The sequence below is a fragment of the Theropithecus gelada genome, chromosome 3 (assembly GCF_003255815.1).
Source record: "Theropithecus gelada isolate Dixy chromosome 3, Tgel_1.0, whole genome shotgun sequence".
NCBI lineage: Eukaryota > Metazoa > Chordata > Mammalia > Primates > Cercopithecidae > Theropithecus > Theropithecus gelada.
Window position 1 is genome coordinate 77,013,311 of NC_037670.1, and position 27,304 is coordinate 77,040,614.

At 35.2% G+C, this 27,304-nt stretch overlaps 1 protein-coding gene across 4 annotated transcripts in view; it reads right to left on the reverse strand.

Moving 5' to 3' along the window:
- Positions 1-27,304, reverse strand: part of SEPT7 (septin 7) — a 120,051-nt gene that overhangs the window by 26,350 nt on the left and 66,397 nt on the right. For all 4 annotated transcript variants that reach the window (XM_025380199.1, XM_025380200.1, XM_025380198.1 and 1 more), the window contains 3 exons: positions 16,099-16,205; positions 6,615-6,715; positions 5,607-5,741 (listed from right to left, as the gene is read on the reverse strand). In XM_025380199.1, the coding sequence (XP_025235984.1) occupies positions 5,607-5,741; positions 6,615-6,715; positions 16,099-16,205 (343 nt within the window). The remainder of the gene's footprint in view (positions 1-5,606; positions 5,742-6,614; positions 6,716-16,098; positions 16,206-27,304) is intronic.

A 27,304-nucleotide genomic window follows, 5' to 3' on the forward strand; every position in this document is an offset into this window, starting at 1 on the left:
TTTGTATTTTTTGTAGACACAAGGTCTCACCAGGTTGCCCAAGCTGGAGGATTTTTTAAAAATGAAAAATGGTAGCCCTCTTTCAACTCCACATTCAGTTCTTGCTACCAACTATCTTTCTCTGACAAGATGCTCACAAGATAATCTTCAACATCCCTTTTATTCATTACAATCTGGCTGCTACCTCCAGTTTGCCTCCGTACTTTCAAGAAGATGACTAAATACTTCTATCATGGTGCTTACCATTACTTATTCTCTCACAAGCTCCTCTTCTTCCTTACGATACTTTTCAGGATCCTCTTAGTAAGCTAGTCCCTTAAGAGGTACATTCTTTAGAATTTCATACCAGGCTTTCTCTTCTTACTCTACATTCAGTACAATTATTATGACTACAATAGATTTCAATTATCTTCAATTGGTCAACTGACTTCCAAATCTTCATATACAGCTCACATCTCACTGTTAAGTTCCAGATTTGTGTTTACCCAGTAGATATGATACCTGGGTGTTCCATGGGCTCCTTAAAATCAAAAGCTCATCTGAACCCCCATTTTCCCTCTTCTATGCTTCCTATCTCAGTGAATGGCACTATAATCTTCCCAATTACTCAAGTGTGAAACCTATGATTCCTCCCCTCCTCTAATCCTATTCCCATATATATAGTATGTGTATAGACATGTGTATGTGTGTGCGTGTGTGTGTATGTATGTATGTACGTACGTACGTATATCTCCATTTCCATTACTTTAGGCCACCAAGACCTTTGGAATGAATAACTATACTACAAACCATCCATACTGAAGTCAGAGTGGTCTTTCTAAATCCAAATCTTATTGAGTTATGACCTGACCAAAAATCTTATTAAAGGCCAGATGCCTTAACTAGAACGGCCTACAAAGCTTATGAAGACATAGACTCTCAAGCTAACCTCAACTCTTAGCATGCCTGGCCTTTCTTTTGCCTCCTACTTCCAATGCGTCAGCCTTTTTGAATTTCTTACAATTCCTTGAAAGCACCATACTTTGACATCTGGCCACAGGCTACTACCTTGGCTGGAACACCCTCCATTCTCATCCTTCTTCTCCTTGGCCTCGCTAATTCCTATTCGTCCTTTAGGACACTGGCTTACAATCCAATTTTCACTGGGAATCCTTCTCTAACCTAAGACTAGGCATATTTCTATGTGGTCACAACACTTAATACGCTGTACAGTAACTGCCTGCCTACATACAGATGGTTCCTCACTACGGTTCCACTTAACAATTTTTCAACTTTCTGATAGTGTGCAAGCAATACACACAGAATAGAAACCATACAACCATTGTTTTTTTCACTGTCAGTATTCAATAAATTACATGAGATATTCAACACATTCTTACAAAATAGGTTTTATGTTAGATTTTGCCCAAATGTAGGCTACTCTATAATGTTTAGTAGGCAAGGTGTATTAAACGTATCTTCAACTTATGATGGGTTTATGTTACCCTGTCCCAAGTCGAGGAGCATCGGTATTTGTTTCTCCTGTCTTCTCACTGAAATACCCTCTACAGTAAGGGCCTTATCTCAATTCATCTGTATCCTCAGCACCCAGCAGGGTATCTAACACTCGAGAAGGTGCCCAAATATTTGTTGACAAAAAAAGTAAGCTGCTGTGATTTTCCTTATGTCCTTTAGTAATTCTAAATGCAAACCAAAGTCCTCAAATCTAGAATATACCGTGGACTAAAATTCAATGTTTCACAAGAATAAATGAAGATACTAGAAATATTTTGCAAAGGACTACCATTCTAAAGTACTATTCCTTAACTTTTATAAAAACATGAGAAAAAATGAAATAAAGGTCTCATTCTGTTAATAATTTTATAAACTAATACTGACTAATAATTGAATTGACTGACATTTTAAAATGAAGAAAGAGAAACATATATATTAAAATTGGGGGGATTAGGGCCCTAAGACTAATAAGATAGTCCAGTCCTTTTACTAACAAAGATTACTGTATATACTTTCCTGTGGTAGTAAGGGCTGAGAGGCAGAAAAACAGAGACAGTGAGGGGGAGAAAGCAAACATGGAGAATTAAGATAGCTGCCTCCTATTCTAATTCTCCTTGTCTTAAATCCCCTGAAAATTGACACTGGCATTCAGAGAATAGGGAGCACAATGAAAAAAGTGTGTAGATGGAATAACACTGTTTATATGATCTGTAAACTGTGTTCTTGCCTCACTAGTGTTAACTAAAAGAACCTATCCATTTTTATTTATGTTTTTGACAGGGTCTTGCTCTGTCACCCAGGCTGGAGTGCAGTGGTGCAGTCATAGCTCACCAGAGCCTCACTTCCACTTTGACTCCTGAGTAGCTAGGACTAAAGGAGTGCACTCCCATGCCCAACTAATTTTTTGTTTGTTTGTTTTTTAGTTTCATTCTTATTGCCCAGTCTGGAGTACAGTGGCACAATCTTGGCTCACTGCAACCTCTGCATCCCAGGTTCAAGCAATTCTCCTGCCTCAGCCTCCTAAGTAGCTGGGATTACAGGCATCCACCACCAAGCCCGGCTAATTTTTGCATTTTTAGTAGAGACGAGGTTTCACCATGTTGGCCAGGCTGGTCTTGAACTCCTGACCTCAGGTGATGCACCTGCCTCAGCCTCTCAAAGTGCTAGGATTACAGGCGTGAGTCACTGTGCCCAGCCCCAACTGATTTTTTAATTTTTTGTAGAGATAGGATCTCACCATGTTGCCTAGTCTGTGGCCTCAAGCAATCCTACTGCCTTGGTCCCCAAAGTGCTGGGAATACAGGCATAAGCCACTGCATCTGGCCTGAACCTATCCATTTTTTAAAAAAATTTAAGTTTTGCTTATTCTCATTAATCATTACATAAAACACTAAATATAAATGCCATGTAATATTCAATCTCAGATTTCTAAATTGTTATGGTTTTTCAATTTATACTCATGACAAATTTAAATTGCCACTACCTTATTAAACTATTACATCAGATACAAGCCTGCTTATTAATCCAGTGACAAAAAAGCAGAGTTCAGTTAATCTAAAATTGTAATAAATCTTAAGGTCATTTAATATAAAGTATTAAAATCCACATAAAAAGATTTTATATTTAAACACAAAACAATGCTTGTTGAATATTTATTATAATATCTCAACTTTCAGAGAGAAAGATATTTAAAAATAAACATGACGAGGAAATTAGGGAAGTCAACTTCTTAAATATAACCAAAGGGTCAAAGAACATTTAAGTCAGTTTAAAAATTAAACTTTAGGAAAAAAGGTAAACCTTGTAAAAGTCCCATTAAATTTCAGAAGCCTACAAAATGTCAGCAACAGAAAACATTTAGTTCACGTGTATATTACATTCTGGTTGAATTTTTTCCTCTGTCCATTTAGTTTTATATTGGCTGGTCTCTTCACCAACAAATTTAGTTTTCAAATCTTGTTTTTAAGCAATAGAAAATCCTTTATCATTTCTAGAATATAAGCCCATACTAAAGAGAAAAGACTATTTAACCTCAAAGTCTACAGCATAATAAACAAGTACAGGGCAAATGACAAATTTTTTTGTATGTATGTATGTATGTATGTATGTATGTATGTATGTATGTATGTGTAAGAGAAAAAATCCTTCTGTATAAAACTCACTGGATGACACCATTTTTTCTAAAAGTGGTAATCAAAGCTAGAAGGATAAAACACCATTTTAAAATTCATGTTCCAAGTCAGTTTTTTATTTTAATAACAATTACAAAATACTGAACAATGCACATGAGGCAATAATAGCTGAAATCACAAATTAGCCATGCATGCAGTTCATACTTGGTAGAGGGAGGTAGGAGGCACTGAAAGTACACTGTTGGACCAATTTATAATTACTGTAAAAACAAATCCCTCTAAAAAGGGAACCTAGGGACTACCCAGACAAGATGGAAAGGCTCTGATTCATCTATTAGAGTGCATGGAATTTCAGTCTGTAGTGAGCAGGGTATCTGGAACTCTATACATAAAATTCTGTGTCATATTCCTTCACTTAATCCACAATATCATGTACCAATGGGCAAAACTTTGCTCCATTTCTAAAAATAAACTGAGAAATTGTTCAAAGGTATATTTTTATATATAGGAAATAGCAATTTTAAACATCTTACTCCTTGTGACAAGAAACGGCACAAAGCCACTACATATCACTTGAATATAAAAATGTATTCTTTTAAAAAAACTCTCATTTCCCATGCAATTTTAAGAAATAAAATTTTCCCCAAGGGGATGGGAGGAATGTAATTTCATGAGAATTACTCAACTTGGACAGAGTCCAGAAGATCTAAAATAATAAAATTGGTTATAAGCTGACAAATTTTATTGACTTAACTGCAAGTTAAGATTTCACTCTGCTGGCTTACACGAAAAGGCCCTGACAAGTTAAACGAGAATGATTTAAAAATATAAATTCAAGCAGCTACACAAATACTCATAAAAGGTTATACAGTGTATTGTACTTTTGAGATTACTTTTTTTGAGCCTAAGTCAAAGAGTCAGTTTAGTGATTTAAATATGTAAACTGAGAACACTGTAAAAGAATATTAGACATAAAAGAAGAAACATTTTTACCCCACTGCAATCTGACAGTACAAAAATATAAGTATGTAATTAAGGCTCCCTTATCCATTGAGAGTGATAATGGGCACTGACCTATCTTTAAAAAAATAAAAGAGAACAAGAAGCCAAAAATAGAAGAGAAAGGTATACTTGAAGGAATTGGTTTACACTACTGTAATGTGAGTGTTAGACAACTTAATGCTATTTAGCCTGATGCTACTACAGTTCTTTTGGTGGAGAGATGGTGGAGTTACAATCATCAGGTGGCCGAATTATATATGCTGAGTTACTTATCCAAAGGAAAAGACTGAGGAAGAATAACTGGAAAAATGTGCAGTTGTCAACGACACATATATGTACTCAAAACGACAGGGGAATTACAAAGAACAAAAAAAGGGAGTACAGGCTAACTATAACAAACAGAACAATCAGATCAGGTTAAAGTCTAGATTCTTAGGTCTTAAATCCTAATAAAAGCTTAGTAATAACAATATGATACCTAAACAACATGTCTATGACAGTTAAAGTGAAACAGAAGCCAAATAGATTTATTGTAGAAAGAAATGGCACAAGGAAACACTGGCATGCAAGTGTTTTTGATAACCATCTCTTATGAGACTTATAATAAATAGCATCTTTGGATTTATTCTGAAATCTAACCGGTATGGCTGCTTCTCTTTATTGGTAGTTCAATGAGTAGCAGAGTGGTTAACATGAAAGCTAAATTTGCCACATTGAGACCTCAAACCATGATGGCAATACTTTATTTCCATGAAGAAGGGAAAATCCTTATGAATGAAGAACTAAGGAGTAAAATCACTGTTAGCTTATATAGGATTTAAAAAGGCTTTCAACTAAGACATTTCTACAGGAAATTTAGTACTTCATAATGGGTATAGTTGTATGTACTTCACAAACTTAAAGATTACTAAAATATGCACATAAAGGTAACAGTAAGCAACAACAAAAAAAAGGAATTAGAAGTATCAAGGTACTGACCCATGTCCTGAAGGAGCAATGAAGTATAAACAACATTGCACCCTGTTATCAGGCATCTGACGTCTGTTCACTCGTGATTCTGCATTTAAGTAGTCCTCAAATTTACTATCAATGTAGTCGATAACAGGCTGCCAGCTATAGAATGCAAATAAACAAACAAGTTGCAATTCTACATATGAATTAACGGATGACTGTTAAAGGACAATAATCAGTATTTTCAAATGGGCAAAATGAATTTACCAGTAGAAGGTATGTCAAGTTATTCCATACAAAGATTCAAAAATATAAATTATGTTGAATAAATCTTTATTATTTTAAAACTTTCCAAGTGAAAGAAAATAAACTATTTATCGTCAAAACACATCTAAATTATTAGCATATTTTTGCACTAATAAGTGTATTAATAACACACTTCATAATATGAAAACAATTATATTCAGTTTTAAATTTCAAATGAGATTACTTTAAATAATAAAAAAACTTCATGATGAACTTATGAGTTTTAAGAGTTGACAGAAAATTACCTCAAAAACAATGTGAATTCAAACAAAAATAAAAGTATTATTTATAAAATACTAAGATAAGCACTTCAGACTAAAATTTCATAGTTGTTTTCTTCACTTAGGACTTACAGAAAAACTGAAGGTCTAAATATCAGGTTTAAATTAGGATTGAGATAGAATTTATACAAATGGATAAAATTAAAGCAAACAGTTTTAAATTTCTTACAATAATGAGAATTCTTCTATTTAGCTATGTTATTTTATAATATGTCTTAAAAACAATTTTATGATAGGTATTATTTCCATTTTATAGAAAAGTAAATGGGTTCAAAGAAGTTAAACAACTTTGTCAGATAAGTGGCAAAGTTGGTATACAAACCCAAGTCATGTCACTTGAAGTTTGGTGACCTTTGCTAAGATGAGAAGTTTAAAAATGTTAAGAAGAAAAAGTTTAACCCTAGTACCCCAAATGCACTGCAAAGTTGTGAGGACAAACTCTTCTTACCAATTACTATTATCCACTGCATCTCCAAATCCTGGGGTATCAACTATTGTGAGCAGCAACTGAACACCACCTTCTTTGATTAAAACTTTAGATTGTTCCACCTATAAGAGTAATTGGTGAAGATGTTAATATCATACATTACACCAGTGATTTCCTACAAGGGGTGACGGTAGGGATGTTCAAGTTTATCAAAACCAACTGGGAAACTGTTAGAAAGACCGAATCTACGTACTCCCACATTTTATTCAGAATCAATGATGGTGGGCATTGGAAATCCACATTATTTGAAAGAAAAGCATATATACAAATAGTATGCCAATCTCTTGGCAAATTCACACTGGGTTTACGACTCATACTTGGTATAAAGAAAGACAGAGGAACTGATAAAATAGTGATCACCACTAAAGACATGTAATGCTTACATAAACTTAAATGTGCATCTAATAATACAAATAAGCAGTTTGAGTGATTTAGTAATTCACAGAGTTCAAACATAATTAATCAGAGAACATCATCTAATCTACCATTTACAGTAAATGTGTTCCTGGACTATTCTCTATCATGTTTGGCCCCAACCACTCACTCAAATGAACTATCATTCCTTAATCTTTCTCAGCATGAATGTAGTTACCCTTGTATCTATGTTATGGCTAGGATACAATCCTCTTCTCAAATGTGATACTCCACATTCTGGACAATGTAATCAGCAAAAGTCCAGACAGTTTAAAAAAAAAAAAAAAGTGTATTCTGGTAGGGTGAAACCTTACTATTGGACTTAAATGATAACAACAGTTCCTGGAACAATTTAAGATATTCTGTAACCTCAAGCTCTGTATCAGAAGATGTATTTTCATTCATCCTGGGCATATGCTGCTGTTAAATGCAAAGTATCAGTTTTCAGGAGCCCAAGATAAAGCAAACACAGATTCAAATGAAAAGGGAATAATTCCTCCAGAAAAAGATAGGCTTTCTCCTGATACACATTTATATCAAGTCCTTATTAAGGCTAGAGGCTCCAAGTATGCTGATAAGCTAATATACAAGACAAAAAGTTTGGGACACTTTTAGAGATAGCCTATTTCCTTTTGGCATGTTTTATAGATGCTACCTGATGCATGAAGAGACTAACATGTGGAGACTAAGATTGCTGAGCAAGAAAAGTCTGCGGCCTCACAATCCAGTAACACTTTCTGAGATGATGAAATTGTGTATCCACACTGCATCTCCAAATTCTGGGGTATCAACTATTGTGAACAGCAACTGAACATCACCTTCCACTTGTCCATGTGGCTACTTAGTCCTTGAAATCTGATTAGTGCAAATGAGGAGCTGATATTTAATTTTATTTACTTTGAATTAACTTAAATAGCCACATGTGGCTAGTGACTACCGAATACACAGCAGAGGTCTACAGCAATCAAGAGTTTTCTGTTAAAAGAATTTTATTATCAGGGATAAAACTTACTAAAACTGAAAAAAATTGCCTGAAATGTGGACATGCACGACTTATCTTTTAGAGAAATGAGATGCCAAAGTCTGATCTTTTAGATTAATGTTCTTTAAACTGCTTTGATCCTGATATAAACTATCAGTGAAAATTTTGCAGATCCAAAAGATATTTACCCACCAAATATATACTATTGGCAATCTGAATATTAAGTATTAATATGTATTATCATTTTTCTGTAGATTACAAAAGTAAACATCAATAAGAGTCGTAGTATTTTCTGATCATCCTCAGTATCAATGACTGATGCACATCATTTAGGAGATCACTGCTACATACCACATAACTAAGATAACATGTCTATTATCAGGTTACCCTAATAACATGAGGGAGGCAAACTAACTCAGAGAAAACAATCAGATTCATCAGTGTGAGATCATGGGAACCAAAGGAAAACAATTTTTTTTTTTTTAGTCAGGGTCTCATTCTGTTGCTCAGGCTGGAGTGCATGGCAGATCATAGCTTACTGCAGCCTCACTCTTGGGTTCAAGCGATCTTCCCATTTCAGCCTCCCAAAGTGCTGGGCCAAAAAACATTTTTAATGGTATCATCTCATCTGGTTTAAGAGGTTTACATTTTATCTGGTGATCTTCTAGTCAAAGGACAACCCAGTCAAATCTAACATCTCAATATCTTGAATTCACCTCCATCTCCTTTATAAAGACAGATCATTTATTCATGATAACTGTGGCTGAAGCAGAAATATCCAAAGTAATCATACCAGTCCTTTACCTACTTACTCCTTTAAATAATATAGTACTATATACTAGAAAGTGATACAGCAATATAGTTAATCTACATGAATCATCTCCCAATTTTACTTCAAACTATTTCTGGTTCCTTTATTACCAAACGAAGCCCATTCTACCTTCAGTAATATGCTGTATACCAACTACACATTTTAACTTAACAGCTTAAATTTTAAGATATTTCCCTGTTTAAAAAAAAAATCAGTTCAACAACTTACTGACTTGCTAAGATAAATGAAGATTTGTATTTTATACACTTTAAGGAATGTTTATAAAGCTTCTTTTCTTCTCTGGCCTACGAAATTCTGTGTATCCATACATGGTCAAATACAAAGAAGTCAGTGACATATGGAAAAGATCCAGAAAACATCACTGTAAACTAGTGCCATTCACAGGATCCAACTGTATCCTATCATCTGGTATTACAAGTATTCTCATGGGATCCATGGAAAACAAATTAGTTCAAGTCCAAGAATTTCAAACTTTTCTTAACAAATCTATTCCAAATGGTCACTTTCCCATGCACTTTCCTTAAGCAGGTCACATCAACATATTTTATGGCATCACTCAGGGTTCTCTAAGATTAGCTGCATAATTTAGTACCAAAAGAATGAATCGAGGGCATTTTCAACTGTTTTTCCCTAAAAAATAAATAAAACTAAAGCTATCGTCTACATATCATCTACGTATAATTAATCTACTGAGACCTCTTTTGGCATTCGAGATTCCAGACATCCAAGGTACTCATTTTCTAATACTGAGTGTATACAGTATACAAGAGTTCCAGTATACTGAGTTTTCAGTTTTACAATCTGAGGGAAAAAAGTCAAACAATGTTTATTATACAGCTTCATATAAACTAATCTTTTCTAACTTAATGTTTACATGCCACTTATTAAGGTAAATAAAAAATGTTACTTAATTAAGAACATAACATTTTGAAGAGAGAGTTAAAATTTTCTGTCAAGAGCTTACCTCTACCTACACTTGCTCAAGAGGTAGCATTATAGCCAAAACTCTGAAGAGATTTGAATGGCCTGAGATACTCCACTTAGCTCAAACACAAAAGCTATTTTGCTTATTTATTGACTCAAAAGACAAATATCATCTTAATCGTGTTCCACAAGAAAGTGAAAGACGAAGTGACCAATAGTAGAACAGTTATCCCTAAAGAATACTTCCATCTCATCAAGACCCAGAACTACTTTATTGAGAAGAAAGTTGATCCCAAAACTCTAATTTGGCCTTCTATTCTGAACCTCTACATCTCTTATATCCCTGTCTCCTTACAGTGAGACCTCAAATCCCTTGACCCTCTCATTTTCTATTATCAGCCTCCTTCCCAAAACCTTTCTTTCTTTCCCTTTCCAACTCAAATCCCATTCTGGATTAACCCATCTTTCTATTCCTACACCATAAAATTCATGACCTTCAACCTCAACAAGAATTTCCCTGCTAATATTCCTCTTATATGCTCCTTAGTCTTATGCCTCTCCCATTTCCCAGTAAAGCTCTTCCCAAGCCCACGTCTGTCACAATGCTCAGTGCAGTACCTCACATCTCCACTTAAAAATGAGACCATTCCCAGTCTGTATGAATCAGCAGTGTACCTTATGGTACAGTGTGTGTGAAATATATCTTTTTCCTAAAGCGATTTCTCAATCTATTATAGGGAAGTGATTAATTTCCATTTCAGATTCATCTTGACAACTGTTTACACTATTTCCCCTCTATCTTCAATCTCTCATTTCTTAGAGAACGACTTGCCACAGGATATAAGCATTCTCAGGTCTCTTTTGGAAATCATCAAACCACTGAGTCCTCTATACTCACACTCCTAGGCACTCCTTTTCATCCCTTCCTTAATAGCCATCACCCATCCTCACTGACTCACTTACTACTCACTTCTCAACCCACTGCCATCTTGCTACCACTTCATTTAAATTTACCTTGCCAAGGTCACCTCTACAGCACCTTACAAAAGCATCTTTCTCACTAAGTCATAATTGTTTGTCCATATTTTTCCCACAATTGTGAGATCTTTGAGAACTTTTTGTCTTACATCATTGTAGCCCCAAAACTTAGTATAAGACAAGCATTCAAATATGTTATGTGAATGGCTCAAAATCTATCAAAACTGAACCAAATGTCAACAGGGAAGTTTCCTGATTGGGCTCTGTGAAAATTTTTCAAGGAGTCTATCAAGTATGTTATCCTAGAGATGTACGTACTGCTTTCACCTTTTCTCACTTTCAAAACTTTTGCAACCACTTCATCTAAAATAGTGATTTACAAAACTTCAGGGGCCAGCTGGGCGCGGTGGCTCACACGTGTAATCCCAGTGCTTTGGGAGGCTGAGGTGGAAGGATCAGTTGAGGTCTGGAGTTCGAGACCAGCCTGGCCAACATGGTGAAACCCCATCTCTACTAAAAATACAAAAATTAACTGGGTGTAAGCACGCGCCTGTAAATCCAGATACCCAGGAGGCTAAGACAGGAAAACTGCTTGAGCTCAGAAGTGGAGGTTGCAGTAAGCTGAGATCACACCACAGCACTCCAGCCTGGGCGACAGAGCAAGACTCCATCTCGAAAGAAAAAAACAACAACAACACTTTATGGACCAATAAAAAGTTTCAAAGGGGAACAGCATAAAGTTTCCAACTAAGAACTTCAAAAAATCTAAACAGTGTCATTGCACAAAAGAATTATCTTAATAGAACGCATTAAGAAAAAATTAAAATGGACTTTCATCTCAGAAAAAAGGATAATTTCTTCCCAAGAAAGGACAGATGATACCCTTTCACTGACATAAAGTATGATTTAAAAATTTTCAAATGCAGGCCAGGCATAGTGGCTCACGCCTGTAATCCCAGCACTTTGGAAAGCCAAGGCGGGCAGATCACTTGAGGTCAGGAGTTCGAGACCAGCCTGGTCAACATGGTAAAACCCCATCTCTACTAAAAATACAAAAATTAGCCAGGCATGGTGGCACACGCCTGTAATCCCAGGTACTCAGGAGGCTTGAGACAGGAGAAACACTTGAACTTCAGAGATGGACGTTGTAGTGAACCAAGACTGCACCACTGCACTCCAGCTGGACGAAAGAGCAGGACTCCATCTCAAAAATAAATAAATATAAAAATTTTCAAATGCAACAAAATTATAAAATAAAGCTTAATAGTTAGTATACATACAACATTGTAAGCAATATATTTCCAAAAAATTTTGTTAATCTGGGTATCTATATTTGAGACTGAAACATGAAGTAGAGCTTATCACATGTTCAATTTTTTAATTTTACTTCATTTTCATTAATCTTTCAGAAAAATATATATGTAAGTAAAAAATGGAGGTAATATGGTACCATTCCATTCCATTTGAAACATTCTGAAAGAACTAAGGCAAAGCACTTCCCTCTCCTCCTTTCACCCTGACAGACACAGGATAAAACCAGTTTGCAGTAGAGCAGTGGTTCTCAAAATGCAGTACCTAGACTGGCAGTAATACATTCTGAGAACTAAACAAATACAAATTATTTGTGCCCTGCCTCAAACCTGCTATACAGCAAACCATGAAGAAAGGGACTCAGCAATCTGTGTTTGAACAAGCCTTCCACATGACTGTGATGTGCGCTCAAGTTTGAGAAGCACTGGTATAAAGAATTCCAGGACTGGTGTCAGCTTGCATCTGGAAATGCACAGATATAAGTCAGGGTTCTGACGTCCAAGATAACAGGTTAAGAATTAATCTTAATGAGCTTCTATTAATACTGAAAACTTCACTTGAATCAGAACCACTATTTTACACACAGGAGGCTAAAAATCAGCTCTCTGTTCAGTGTACACAGCTTCCCATTCCTTCCAAGACTGTGAATGTGAATAAATATCTCCTTTAAGATACAAGTCTCTTATAAACAGATAACGCCCAGGGATGAGAATATGAGATCGTGGTCTTTATTAAAATCTTGCTCCTTATTCAGCTACATAACAGGAGAGTTTCTCCCCATTTTTATAAACATTTGTATTTTGAAAATCAGGACTGTATGTTTACCAGACTAATATGTCTGGACTGAGATACAATACTGGTGATCACTCCCCTCTACTGTGAGTGTTTACGAGCTTCCAACGGCAGATCATCTGCTAGACTACTGGGCTTGGTAAGGAGCCAGCCAACTATTAAAAAGATTACATTCTAATTTTCTAACTACATTCAGGCTTCTTGAATGACTCTGACCCTGTCTGTAATAATGGCATGTTCTTTCCTGAGTAATGGGCAAAAGAGTTTAGATGATCTTCAACTGGTTCCCAGTACACAAAGGAATACACCTCCATGGTTCAGTCAGGAAACAGGACTTCTACAGGATTCTAGTAAGGATCAATCTGGTTCTCAAATGTTACAGGTCTTCTTTTCGGTAAAGAAAAGATAATTAACAGTGGTACACATGCCTCTGTCTTAAAAATCCTCCTAGAGATATTCTCACCTCCATTACCCCTTTGTTTTCAAGATAAAGAGAGTTTCTGGGAAGATATTCACAACAGAAGAGGATATTTTTGAAGTGTTATTTTAAAGGAAGGTAAAATAAGTTTAGACAATTTATTCTGAAGCTAGGCCAATGTAAGAATTCTAATAAATTGAGGGCATGTCACATCTTTAACAGATGCTTGCCTGGCGAGAAAATGTCTGCAATATCTAAAATGTAGGGGATTATTAGATTTTTAAAACTCCTATAAATCAGTAAGAAAATGACAGAAAATATTAAGATTATCAAAACACTTTAATGAAATGTGAACAGTTAATGAGTACAAAAGACATATTCAACCTCGCTAGAAATCAAAGAAAATAAACTCAAATACCTTTATATCTTTATGCACACACAACAGCAATGAGCGTCTAAGTCTACCAAAACATACACAAGAATGTTCCTATTAGTAAAAAACTGAAAACCCAAAGGCTTATCTAAAATAAATAATAAAGGATATACTGATAAATTCACACAATGGAGTATCATACTATGATGAAAAAGAACTACACCCAACATGAGTAAATAATACAGACGTAATCTTCACTGAAAGAAAACAGATACAAAAAAGTGTATGTATATAACGTTCAAGAACAGGCAAATTTATCTACGGAGAAAGCAGTCAGTTAAGGTGTTTATCTTTGTGGGGTGTAATACTGAATGAGAGTGAGCACACGGAAGAAAGTAGGGTTCTGGAAATGAACTGTGTATTAATTTGGGTAGTGGTTAGTTTTACCTTGCATCTCTAAATTCATAAATACCTAAATTAAGGTATTCATAATAGATACCCAAATTAGGAAAATTCAAAGTTTGTTTTCTTGCTTAGGATTAAAATTTCCAATATTTATGACAAACAAGCATGCAGGATCAAGTTTTTAGAGCATAATTTTGCAGGTAATTTTAAATCTCAAGCCCTATGAAGGTTACCAAAACAAAACAAAACAAAACACAACAAAATCCTAAAATAGAAACATCGAAAAGGAGAAATAAGAAATTCACTTCACAAAATTATTCCTTTAGGATCTAGTTACTAAACTGCATCTTGTAGTTTGATATATATGAGTTACTGCCCAGAATATATAGACTGTCCTTCCATCCTGTGCACTGGGATGATCACTACCACTTCTTTGAATTCAGCTAAAAGCATCACTGCCTCAATGAAGCCGACTCCAGCCAGAAATGTTCACTTGCCTCCTCTCTGCTCATGTCCTATATATCACATAAGCAGAGCTCAACAACAATATTTTTAATCAACAGTTTAGAGCAGTACTGCCAAACAAAAACACCATGTCAATCACATAATTTATAATTTTCTTAGTAGCCACTTTTAAAATACGAAAAAGGTTAAATAAAAAAAACAAAACCATGTCAATCATGTAATTTATAATTTTCTTTTTTTTTTTTTTTTGAGACGGAGTCTCGCTGTGCTCCCAGGCTGGAGTGCAGTGGCGTGATCTCGGCTCACTGCAAGCTCCGCCTCCCGGGTTCACGCCATTCTCCCGCCTCAGCCTCCCAAGTAGCTGAGACTACAGGCGCCCACCACCACGCCCGGCTAGTTTTTTGTATTTTTTTTTTAGTAGAGACGGGGTTTCACCATGTTAGCCAGGATAGTCTCGATCTCCTGACCTCGTGATCCACCCGCCTCGGCCTCCCAAAGTGCTGGGATTACAGGCTTGAGCCACCGCGCCCGGCCTATAATTTTCTTAGTAGCCACTTTTAAAATATGAAAAAGGTTAATAAAATTGATTATTTTATTTATACATCCAAAATATTATCACTGTAGTATACAATCAATATAAAAAATTATTGAGATTTTTTTTCCATGCTCAGTCTTAGACATCTGTGGTATATTTTATATTTGCAGAACATCACAATTCAGACTACCCACATTTCAAAGATTAATAGCCACACATGGCTACAGGTTGCTGTAATATTTAATAAAAAGTGCATATCTAGAATCCAGCCCCTTGCTCTATAAAGTGTGATCTACCATCCAGCAGCATCAGCATCACCTGTGATCTTGTTAGAAATGCAGAAATTGCAGCCCATCTCAGACCTACTAGAAGAACTAAATTTAACAGGATATCCAGGATTGGAATGCATAGCAAATACTGAGAAGCAGTAAATTAGATCACATATACCTTGGGAGTCTTACAGAATTGCTATTGCCATTCAACTATGATACGGTAGTATGCCACTAACTAATATAGAACACTGTATTTAAATAACAAAAGCTTTTCTATAAATCATGTTTTCTCTACACTATCCAATGCAATTTTCTGCAATGATGAAAATCTTCATATATGTGCTGCAAAAAAATGGCAGCCACTTGCCACATGAGCTGTTAAGCACCTGAAATGTATCTGGAGCAAATGAAAAATTGCATTTTTAATTTAACTAATTTTAATTGATTTAAACATGTGGCAAATGACTACCATACTAGATAGCACAACTCCAGGGGAATTGGTTACTATGTCACAATGTCATCTCTAGGAGAGTCCTCGGGAAAAATTTGGAAAGTTCTAGTCAAGATAATTCTTCTGATTAACTGTACTTTTTAAAAAATTTTATGAAGTCATATTTACTATCTTACACTGAATAAGGGCAAATTTGTATCTTACTTCTAAGGAAGCATAATAAAAGTTACGATATGTGCTTTGTATTAATATTATTCCAGCTTATCATCAATTAACAATACTAATATCCATACCTGTACAGTCTTTTTAATTCTATGAGAAGGACCTGGATACTCTGGAGAATACAAATCTGTGAGGAATAATGAGTTGATTAACGTCGACTTTCCCAATCCAGATTCACCTAAAAGAAATAAGGGAAAATATCTGTTAAACTCACCCACTTTACCCAACCTTAAATATTCAACAGATGCTATAATTGAACTTGCTTTATGCGAGTACTTCTTGGTGAAACAATGAAATGACATTAGAAAATATGCTACAAAGAAAAAGTATCTTGTCCTCAGTTTCTTAGCTTCCAGGGATTCTTTTCAGTCTTCTAATTATACCACTTATATTCATTAAAAGTAATGTATCTAATAATCTACATTTTTAACAGTAATGTATTCCCAAAGAAAAAAGTCATTATTAAAAAATCCAAGTTGGATTATACATTGCTGCTTGAATGAAATACAGTTTTTCTTTACTATTAGACAATAATGAATGACCAAAACAAGAAATCATGCAGCCATAAAATGCAAAAATCTGCTAATACAAAGAATAATTAATCACAATGAACATCTCCACATAAAATTCTAAATCACAAAAAATACTTTCTAATTTAGCCACCCATCAGTCTAAATATAAGGGTACTACTTCTCTCAAACCAGAATCCAAAAAAATCTTAGGTAATTATTTTTTATACTGCTTCTACTCAAGGTAGGAGGTAGACATGAAGGAAGCTAGGGCATGATTTGTACTCTGATCACGTACTCTTTTTTGACTCTCCATCTCTAGTCTAATATATATAGTCTAGTGTATAGTAACTATTACAAGTATACCAAAATATAAATGGCTTCAAGGTATATATAACCTAAGGTTAAAATAAATTATAAACCATATTACGATAATTAACATGGCATAGAGTTAAAGTATGTATTGTTAATAATTCACTTAGAATAATAGGCATGTTTAGCCTAAGTAACTGACGTCACAATATATGTCTAGGAGGAATTCTTTTTATATCAGCTCTCAAAAGAGATAAGATCCTTTCCACATGGTCTGGGCTTACCCTTTGACTGAAAGCATGCCACTTTTTACTAGATGTAAAAATGCCAAAAATGTCTAAGTCACAGGAAAGTAACGTGGGTTGGCCACACCCAATTCTTTCTTAACTCTTATACCTTGAAAGCAGAAAGACTAGAATAAAACCCAAGCATTTGGATGTTATCAGAAATATCTACAATATTTCCTTTTGGAAATATAAATGAAAATTTTAGTATATACAATAATGTTTTGGGAAATTAAAAAGTATGCTCATTAAAAGATTAACACTGTACTCAATAAATTATGTTTAGAGATTTTTTTAGTTTTTTTACCCTTTTTATTTGTGGTGAGGAGTCAGGGAACAAGATAACACAGGACAAAGGGAAAAGAGAGAGGAAGAAAAATAAGTCTGAAAGGTAACGCACCAAAATGTAAATAGTGGCTACTCTGGGGATAGTACAATGTAGATGATTTTTCTTAGTTTGTTATACTTCGGGGTGCTGTAAACTTCCTTCAATATGATTCTATTATATTCATAATTTAAAAAGCATTACTGAGTGGCATCAGCAAAACGGCAAATTAAAAAGCTCAAAGCCTCATTTCCTCACAGAAACACCAAAAACAACCAAAACCTCGTAGAATTAACCTTACAGGACCTGTGAAAAACAGTCAAAAGTCTATAGCGACGAAGCAAATGCCCAATTAAGGAAAAAAATATGCAAAACTTTTGTGACATTTTTCTGTGATCTTGTCCCACCCCTTCTGCAGTTTATCTGGGTCTCAAGAAGGCAGCAAACCAATTCCCAATTCATTCCCTTCAAACGGGCGGGAAGAGTGCAGACCTAACTTGTAACATTTTAACCTCTCTGGTCTGCCAGAAGAACTGATTCCTGTTTTGCCTAACTGGGACCTCATTTGGAGAGAGAAGCAATGCACACCACTCATGAAAGCTGCAAGAGGACACAACAGATATTTGGGGCATAAGATTACAGTGGGTAGATATAATAGACCATCTGAGCATGCAGGTGAGACTCTTCAGGAAATTAAGACATTCAAAAGCAGCCATGTATACAGGAGGAATTGAGAAAGCGACCCACAGGCCTAGGCAATACAAATGCTCAGAAAACAAGATCTTAAGCTTTCATCTTGGGGTGATCACTAGGTTAAGGGCATACTCAACTCATCAGCAGAGAAATGCCCCAGTAATACATAGCCAGTGTGCAACTGAGAGAGGTGACTCTTTCAAATACTCAGTTTTCAAAAAACATCACAAGGCATGCAACAAGGTATAGGAAAATATGGCCCAAAGGAACAAAAATTTCCAGAAACTTATTCCTGAAGAAATACAGATATTAGACTCATTAGACAGACTTGAAAGTAGCTGTCTTAACTATGCCCAAAGAGCTAAAGAAAAAAATGAACCAAAATGAATGGAAATCAGGAAAATAATAAGCAAAATGAGAATACCAATAAAGAGGAATTATAAAAACAAATTGTGGAGCTGAAAAATACAATAATTGAATTGAAAATGTCACTATATAGGTTCAATAGCAGAACTGAGTAGGCAAAAGAAAAAACTCAGTAAACCTGAAGACAATTGAAATTATCAAATCTGAGCAGAAAGAAAAAAATGAAACAGTAAACAGAGCCCAAGAGATTATGAAACAAAACAACTGGACCAATATATACCCAATGGATGTTTCAGAGGAAGAGAAATGAACACAGAGATTACATGAAGGAAAAAACTCCCCAAAGGTGATGAAACCAATGAATCTACAAATCCAAGGATCTCAACAAACTCCAAATAAGAAAAACTCACAACCGATATCAACACAATTACAATCAAACTGTCAAAAGCCAAGACAGAATCTTGAAAGTGGCAAAAGAGAAGCGACTCACTGCATAGTCAGAATCCTCAAATAAGACTATAAGCCAACCTTCTGGCACAAACCTTGGAGGCCTGAAGGGAGTGCAACGATATATTTAAAGTGCTATAAGAAAATAACTGTCAAATGCAAATTCTGTATCTGGCAAAAGTGACCATTATAAATGAGGGAGAAATAAAGACATTCCCCAATAAACAAAACCTGAGGGAGGCTCATTATCACTACACATATATTACAAGAAATACTGAAGGTAGTCTTTCAGGTTGAAATAAAAAGACTCTATGATAGTAACTCAAAGCAATATAAAGATATAAAGATCCCGTAAAGGTAAATGCAAGGGCAAATATAAAACCCAGTATTATTAGAATTTTGGTTTGCAAGTTCACCTTATATTTTCTATGAGTTTTTAAAGGCAAATGTCTTAAAAAATCATGGATCTGTGTTAATAGGTACATCAAGTATAATATTGTAACTTCCAACATCAATAACATGAGAGGGACAGAGCAATGGAAGTGTAGTTGTTCAATGTGATTTAAGTTAAACTGGTACAAAAAATTAGATTGTAAAAACTTCAGGATATTATATATTATCCCTATAATTACCAAAGAAAATTTCTATAAAATATACCAAAAAGAAAAAAAAGAGAGAAGGGAATCAAATTGTGTCACTACAAAAAATCAAGTAAACACAAACAAAGGCAGTAACGGAAGAAATGAAGGACAAAACAGCTAAAAGACATACAGAAAACAAAATGGCAAAAGTTAGTTCTTCCTTATTAGTATTTATAGGTAAATTGATTAAACTCCCCCAATTAAAGGCACAGAGTGTCATAATAAATAAAATGACATGACTCAACTGCGTATCTATAAAAGACACATAGTAGATCTAAGAAAACACACAGGTTCAAAGTAAAAGGTTAGAAAAAGATAATTCATGCAAATAGTAACCAGAAAGGTAGAGAAGCCATACTAATATTAGACAAAATAGTCTCAAGTCAAAAACCATTATCAAAGACAAAGAAGGACTTTAAATGTTGATAAATGGGTCACTTTGCCAAGATGATGTAACAATTAAAAACATATATATACAGCAAACATCAGAACTTTAAATTATGTGAAGCAAACATTGGCAGAATTAAAGGGAGAAACAGACAGTTCTATAATAATAGTTGGAGACTTCAATACTCCAGTTTCAATAATGGACAGGACAACTAGACAGAAAATAAACAAGGAAATGGAGGATACAAACAAAACTGTAAAGCAATTGAAGCTAACACAGACAAAACACTGCATCCAACAACAGTGGTCTACACATTTTTCTCAAGGGCATGTAAAACATTTTTCAGCAATGACTAAAAGAAACAAGTCTTAACAAATTTTAAAGAATTGAAATCAAGCAAAGTATTTTTTTCCCATCATAATAAAATGAAACTAAAAATCAGTAATGGAAGGAAACTAGGAAAACTAACAAATATTTGGAAATCAAACAACACATTCTTATCAATCAATGGATCAAAGAAGATTTCACGAGGGAAATTAAAATATACCCTGAGACAAAATAAAAATAAAAACCCAACATGCCAAAACTTATGGAATGCAGAAAAAGCAGGGCTAAGAAGGAAATTTATAGTTGTAAACATTTACATAAAAATGAAGATTTTAAACAACAACCTATGTTTACACCATAACGAATTAGAAAAAGAAGAGCAAACTAAACTCAAAGGTAGCAAAAACCAGAAAAAAATAAAAATGAGAGCAGAGATAAATAAAACAGATTTTAAGAATAGAAATTGGGCCGGGCGTGGTGGCTCACGCCTGTAATCCCAGCATTTTGGGAGGCCGAGGCGGGTGGATCACCTGAGGTCAAGAGTTCAAGACCAGCCTGACCAACATGGTGAAACCCCGTCTCTACTAAAAATACAAAACTGGGCCAGATTTAGTGGCGCATGCCTGTAGTCCCAGCTACTCGGGAGGCTGAGACAGAAGAATCGCTTGAACCCAGGAGGCAGAGGGTGCAGTGAGCCGAGATCGTGCCATGGCACTCCAGCCTGGGCAAGAAGAGCGAAACTCTGTTTCAAATAAGTAAATAAACAAAAGAATAGAAATCGGCCAGGCATGGTGGCTCATGCCTGTAATCCCAGTACTTTGGGAGGCTGAGGCGGGCAGATCACGAGGTCAGGAGACTGAGACCATCCTGGCCAATGTGGTGAAACCACGTCTCTACTAAAAATACAAAAATTAGCTGGGCGTGGCAGGGCGTGCCTGTAATCCCAGCTACTCAGGAGGCTTAGGTAGGACAACTGCTTGAACTCAGGAGGCGGAGGTTGCAGTGAGCCGAGATCGCGCTACTGCACTCCAGCCTGGCAACAGAGCTAGACTCCGTCCCAAAAAAAGAATAGAAATCAGCAAAACCAATTGTTAGTTCTTCAAAAGAATACACAAAACTGACAACCCATAAACTAGATTGAGAATAAAAGAGAGAGACTCAAATTACTAAAATCAGAAATAAAAGTGGGGGCTGGGTGTGGTGTCTAAGGCCTATAACCTCAGAATTTTGAGAGGCCGAGGCGGAGGGATCACTTTGGCTTAAGAGTTCAAGACAGGCCTGGGCAACATGGCAAAACCCTGTCTCTATTAAAAATACAAAAAAATTACCCTGTCGTGGTGGCACATGCCTGTAATCCCAGCTATTCAGGAGGCTGAAGCAAAAGAATTGCGTAAACCAGGAGGCAGAGGCTGCAGTGAGCCGAGATGGCACCACTGCACTCCAGCCTGGGTGACAGAGCAAGATTCTGTCTCAAAAAAAAGAAATAAAAGTGGCTCATGGCTTTCCTAATTAAGGACTGGACTATTTGCCACCCCCCAGCCCCCCCTTTTATTGAGTAACTTTCCTTTTTGGAAACAGTGATGAAGGTTTCTCCCTTTATTCTCAACAGTATGTACACCTCATACTACTCTCTACTGTCAAATTTCTAAATACTTTCTGCTTTTTTAATACTCTTTAAAAATTAGCAAATACCTAGTTATACTTTCAGTTAAGATAATACTTTTTCCCATTGGATTTTTTTCTTTATCTTTTAAATTCTTAACATTGACTATGTGAAGTAATACGCTGTATACCCTGAACTCAGCTATGAGATATTTAACATATCAGGGGAGATATAAATAAATTAACTTCTATCAATTCCTAGACTACTTACACTGAAATTATGGACCAAAGCTTTCTAATTCAATTCCCAAGTGGCATTAAAACCAAGATGTTTTGTATTTCAAGAAACTTTATCCACGGTTATGAAAGTTTAAAAACTTATCAAATGTGTGGGAAAACTGCAATTTAAAGATAAATGATTAGGTTTCCTGTTATAATGTGAACCATAACTACACTAACTGGGTGATCTCTATCAAAGTAAACACTGTAAACAATAAAGGGTATCATTTGGCCAAGAGAAAGATAATTTCTGATTCCAATTCAACATTGCTCCTGTGTAACGTGTTTCTCTAGTTCTCAACTACACATTTATTCTTGAGTTATTTCTATGTTAGTTGTAGTTTTCTTTTTAAGTTGGCTCTGGGCAAAGTAAACCTTTCATAACAGATTGAGAACTGTTCAATTTCCTCAATTCTAAGATATAATTTTGCCCCCCAATATTTCTAAAAACAAATGTCTCATAAACAAAATGTAATTGACTGTACTATTTACCTCCCTCAAATCAAATTTGATTATGTTTCAGAGTAGATCTTATCTTAGAATCAAGGAAGCAGGAAAATCAAAACACTTCTTCCCCTAGAATCGAATTCAATTAGAAAAGCCAAATCAAAGAGGCCTTAATTATTTTTTCCTATAACTGAGAACTTTATATTTAATTTTTAGAACAATTTATTCTGAACTCAAGTGATTTCTAATTCCTTATAAATTGGAAGATTCCAAAGAAACAGAAGGTTTTAACACAAACCTGGATGAGAAATAAGTAACCAAGACCATCTCCCACCTTGAGGCTCATGAGGTGAAACAAAAGCTCCTCCTTGAGTTATATGCAATAGGGGTAATGATCCTCCAAGAGCCAAGTTTCATTCAGGGTAAGGAGGCAGAAAAAATGGGTACCAAAAAGTAGTTGAGAACTCAGTCTGCTTTTTCTGGTTCTGTACGTAAGGAGCTTGGAAGTTGCCACTCCATTCTAAGAAGTAAAAAGCTGAAAAGATCTGATATTTAAGAACAGAATCCAATCTTTAAGAGCAGTAAGGACACAAGGCAGTGATCCAGCAATTGTCCTTCTTGATGTTTACCCAGTTAAGTTAAAAACTTAGATCCACACAAAGTCTTGCACACAGGTATTTGCAGCAGCTTTATTTATAACTGCCAAGATGTGGAAGCAACCACAATTTCCTTCAGTAGTTGAATAGATATATACACTATGGTACATCCAGAAAATGGAGTATCACTCAGCACCAAAAAGAAATTAGCTACCAAGCCATGAAAAGACACAGACCAATGTACACTGGTGAGCAAAAGAAGCTAATCTAAAAAGAATATATACTGTATAATTCCATTATTACAATTCCATTAATTCCACAATTATATAATGGAATTATGTAATTGTGAGCAAGATACTTGCATTTTCTGTTTCCTTACATATCAAATAGTATAAGAGTATGAACTATGAGGAATAAATTAGGTAATATATGTGACATCTAAGCACAGTGCCTGGTATACATTAAGTGTTCAATAAGTAGTTGTACTATTTCTGTGATTCATTTAAGGAAATTAGAAACACATGAAAGTGTGGTATGACAGAGGTAAGAATACAAGTAACAACAAAATGTTAAAAAATGCTTCAGGCAAAAACTTGGAAACAATAGGAAGTTAGCAAATTCCACATTAAAAGACTATAGGTCTTTTGGATATGGATAAATCAAGTGCTTAAAAAATAAAAATGATTTAAATAATATGCTTAATTTTCAAATATACATACAGAAATTTGTTTTTTTGAAACCTATGGAATACTTATTTTTGAAACCTATGGAATACTAAATAAGCTGATTCTATGTAAGGCTACACAGAAAAATAAATAAATACTGGAACCTACAGATCATATTCTCTGAATGTAGTGAAATTAAAAATTAACAAAAAATAACACAATCCATCCATCTACTTAGATATCTCTCCTTAACTCTTCCTATGTGAAAATTACTCAAATACAAACAAAATGAGTATTACACATAAAAATCTAGGAGATCTGACTAAAGTATTTGGAGGAAAAACTCATGCTTAAAATAAGCCTAAAGAAAATAAGTCAACCATCAGGATGGTTCTTGGTGAAACTGTAAACTGGTACAGCTTTTCTGAAGAATAATTTGGTAATCTACCAAAATTTAAATCTACATGCCTTTTGACCCAGGATTTCACTTTCAGAAATGTACATTACAGAGGCATTTATATGTGTGCCTAGAAATCCAAGGAACCTAAGCAGTGTAACTATGAACATCTATCTTCATTAATAGCTGACTGTATAAATCATGATAAAGGTATTATAGAATACCACATAATTGCTAAGAATATACTGACAGGAATATTCAGTATATATATACATATATACACACAGTATATTCAGTGATAGGGAAAAAACATTCACAGAACAGTACTTACATCATGGTACTGTTTACACACAAAAAAAACTGACATAGGAATGCCTGGTGTATATAAAAGTATAAAAAAATGCCAAAACACTTGCACCAATTTAATGCTTATCTCTAGAGACAGGACTGGAAATGAAGGTGGGAGAAAAAAGGAAACTTGCTTTTTACTAAATATCTTTAGAATTTAGTTTTTTAAAAATAAAATGTATATTTTATAAACTTTTCTTTCTTTGGGAAGCTGAGGGGAGGGTAATAATAACAGGGAATATACCAACTTTCTAATAGTGTTTATTTCTAGATGGGAAAGGTTATGAAACATTTAAATTTTTCTTCTTTGTGTATCAGTTTTTCTACAAGAACCATAAATTATATTAATATTTAATTTTAACTTTTAATTCTTTAAAGGGGTTGATATGTTATCTACATGTTATGCTACAAAGAATTCAAGAAGAATGCCTGAGAACAGCCTACCTGCAAATATAATGATTGGGAGTACTGGGATAAAAGTTAAGAGAAAAATGAGTATTAAGTCCAGTAAGAGACTACAGAGTAAATGAGAGGGAGGCATCAGGCACAGGTTACTGCAGATGCTGGCAACTAGAGCTCCAGACAGCTGTACTACAGGAATTCTCAATCTGGACACTACTGACATTTTGGATTGGATAATTCTTTATTGTGAGAAGTGTCTTGTTAATTGAAGGATGCTTGGCAGCATCCCTGGCCTTTACCCATTAGAAGTCAGTTAGCATCCCTCCTCCCCAGCTGTGGCAACCAAAAATGCTTCCAGACATTGACAAATGTCCCCTGGGGGGACATTTTTCAAATTTTGAATCCCCAAATCCTCTAGCACTGATACTACTATGCATAAAAAATAATGACAGTGACAGCCAGTAAGTTATAAATTCTTCTGTGTGCCAGTATTTTACAAGCACTGACTTAGTTAACCTTTATAACGCCATTAGATAGATGCTACAGGTTGTGTATCACTTATCCAAAATGCTTGGGACCAGAAGCGTGTTGGATTTGGGGCTTTTTCAAATTTTAGAATATTTGCATTGCTCATCAGTTCAGCATCCCTATTCTGAAAAGCCAAAATCCAAAAACTGGTTCAATGAGCATTTCCTTTGAGCATCATGTCAGCACTCAAAGTTTCAAATTTTGGAGTATTTGAGATTTCAGATTTTTGGATTAGGGATACCCAATCTGTATCATTATCATTACCATTTTAAGGTGAAAAAACAGAAACAAAAGTGAAATAACTTGCTAGTGCCAAACAGTTAATAAGTGGTAATGTCAGTATTTGACACTAGGCAGTATGTTCTACTGCCTTTCTAAATACCCACTCTCATTTATCCATTAAAGACTCTGTCCCAGAATTCCCAAGTACCTTCCTAATCTGGTTAACCAGGTTATTTGACATGTGATATTTTACCAGTATCTTCATTAACAATAATACTTAATATTTTTATTCAGTAACTATAAGAAAGACACTGAGCTAGGCACTTTACATGCATTCAATGACTTCAATAATTACAAAACTCTACGTAAGATTCTTTACACAATTTTATAGCTAAGTAAACAAAATCTCTGACAGTAACTTGCCAATGACAGATATCTCTACCAAGTAGCAGAGTTACAGCTCAATCTGAATGGCAAATCTCATGTCCTTTATTATACTGTACTTCCCAGACTCTGAGCAGGCGAAAGGAATATGCTTCTTGACCTCTATGTCCTGGTCCACTTAGTGTTTTTTTTTTTTTCCCCCAAGAAGAGTCTCACTCTGTCGCGCAGGTTGAAGTGAGAGGCACAATCATGGCTTACTGCAACTTCTGCCTGCTGGGCTCAAGTGATTCTCCTACCTCAGCCTCCCGACTAGCTGAGACTACATGTGCATGCCACCATGTCCAGCTAATATTTTTTTAAGTGATGAGGTCTCACTATGTTGCCCAGGCTGGTCTCAAACACCGGGATTCAAGCAATCCTCCCGCCTCGGCCTCTCAAAGGGCTGGGATTACATGCTTGAGCACCAGGGCCACTGCTTTTATTGCACTAACCACAATGAGTTTCACATGGAAAAGTAAAGGATAAAGCAATTCAAAATTTAGAAGAGAAAGAAGAGAGAAACTAAGTTCAATAGCCTTTAATCTTGTCAGACTGAGTACTTCTACCTACCCCTAGTATCAAATCCCACATCTGCCCCAGTATCAAATCCCACATCTGTCCTGAAACTAAATTATAACCTCTTTAGTAGGTTGAAGAAGAGGGAAAAAAGGTCCTTTTACAAGATACAATAACAGATCTATGTCCTTTCAAGAATAACACTGATTCAGTGAATATTCTTCTAAAGTACTCAGTCAAGTACCTCATACAAATGAGGTATTTGTAGGTTATTGTATTGACTCAAGTACCTCATACAAATGAGGTATTTGTAGGTTATCATATTGTCTTAATGATTCTATTATTGTAACACAGAGGTTACCAAAATGTCATTCAAATAAGCCTGATAAAATACAGTTTATTTCCCATAAGCAAAGTCACCTTACTCAAATCATTGTGACTGTATGACATTGCTATGGGAGCTCTAAAAACAAGCTATTTTGTAACAAGTAAGCAGTCCTTTTACTTGGTAGCAGAGTAAAATATAGCATCTGACAAATACGAAAATAGTTTGGTAATAC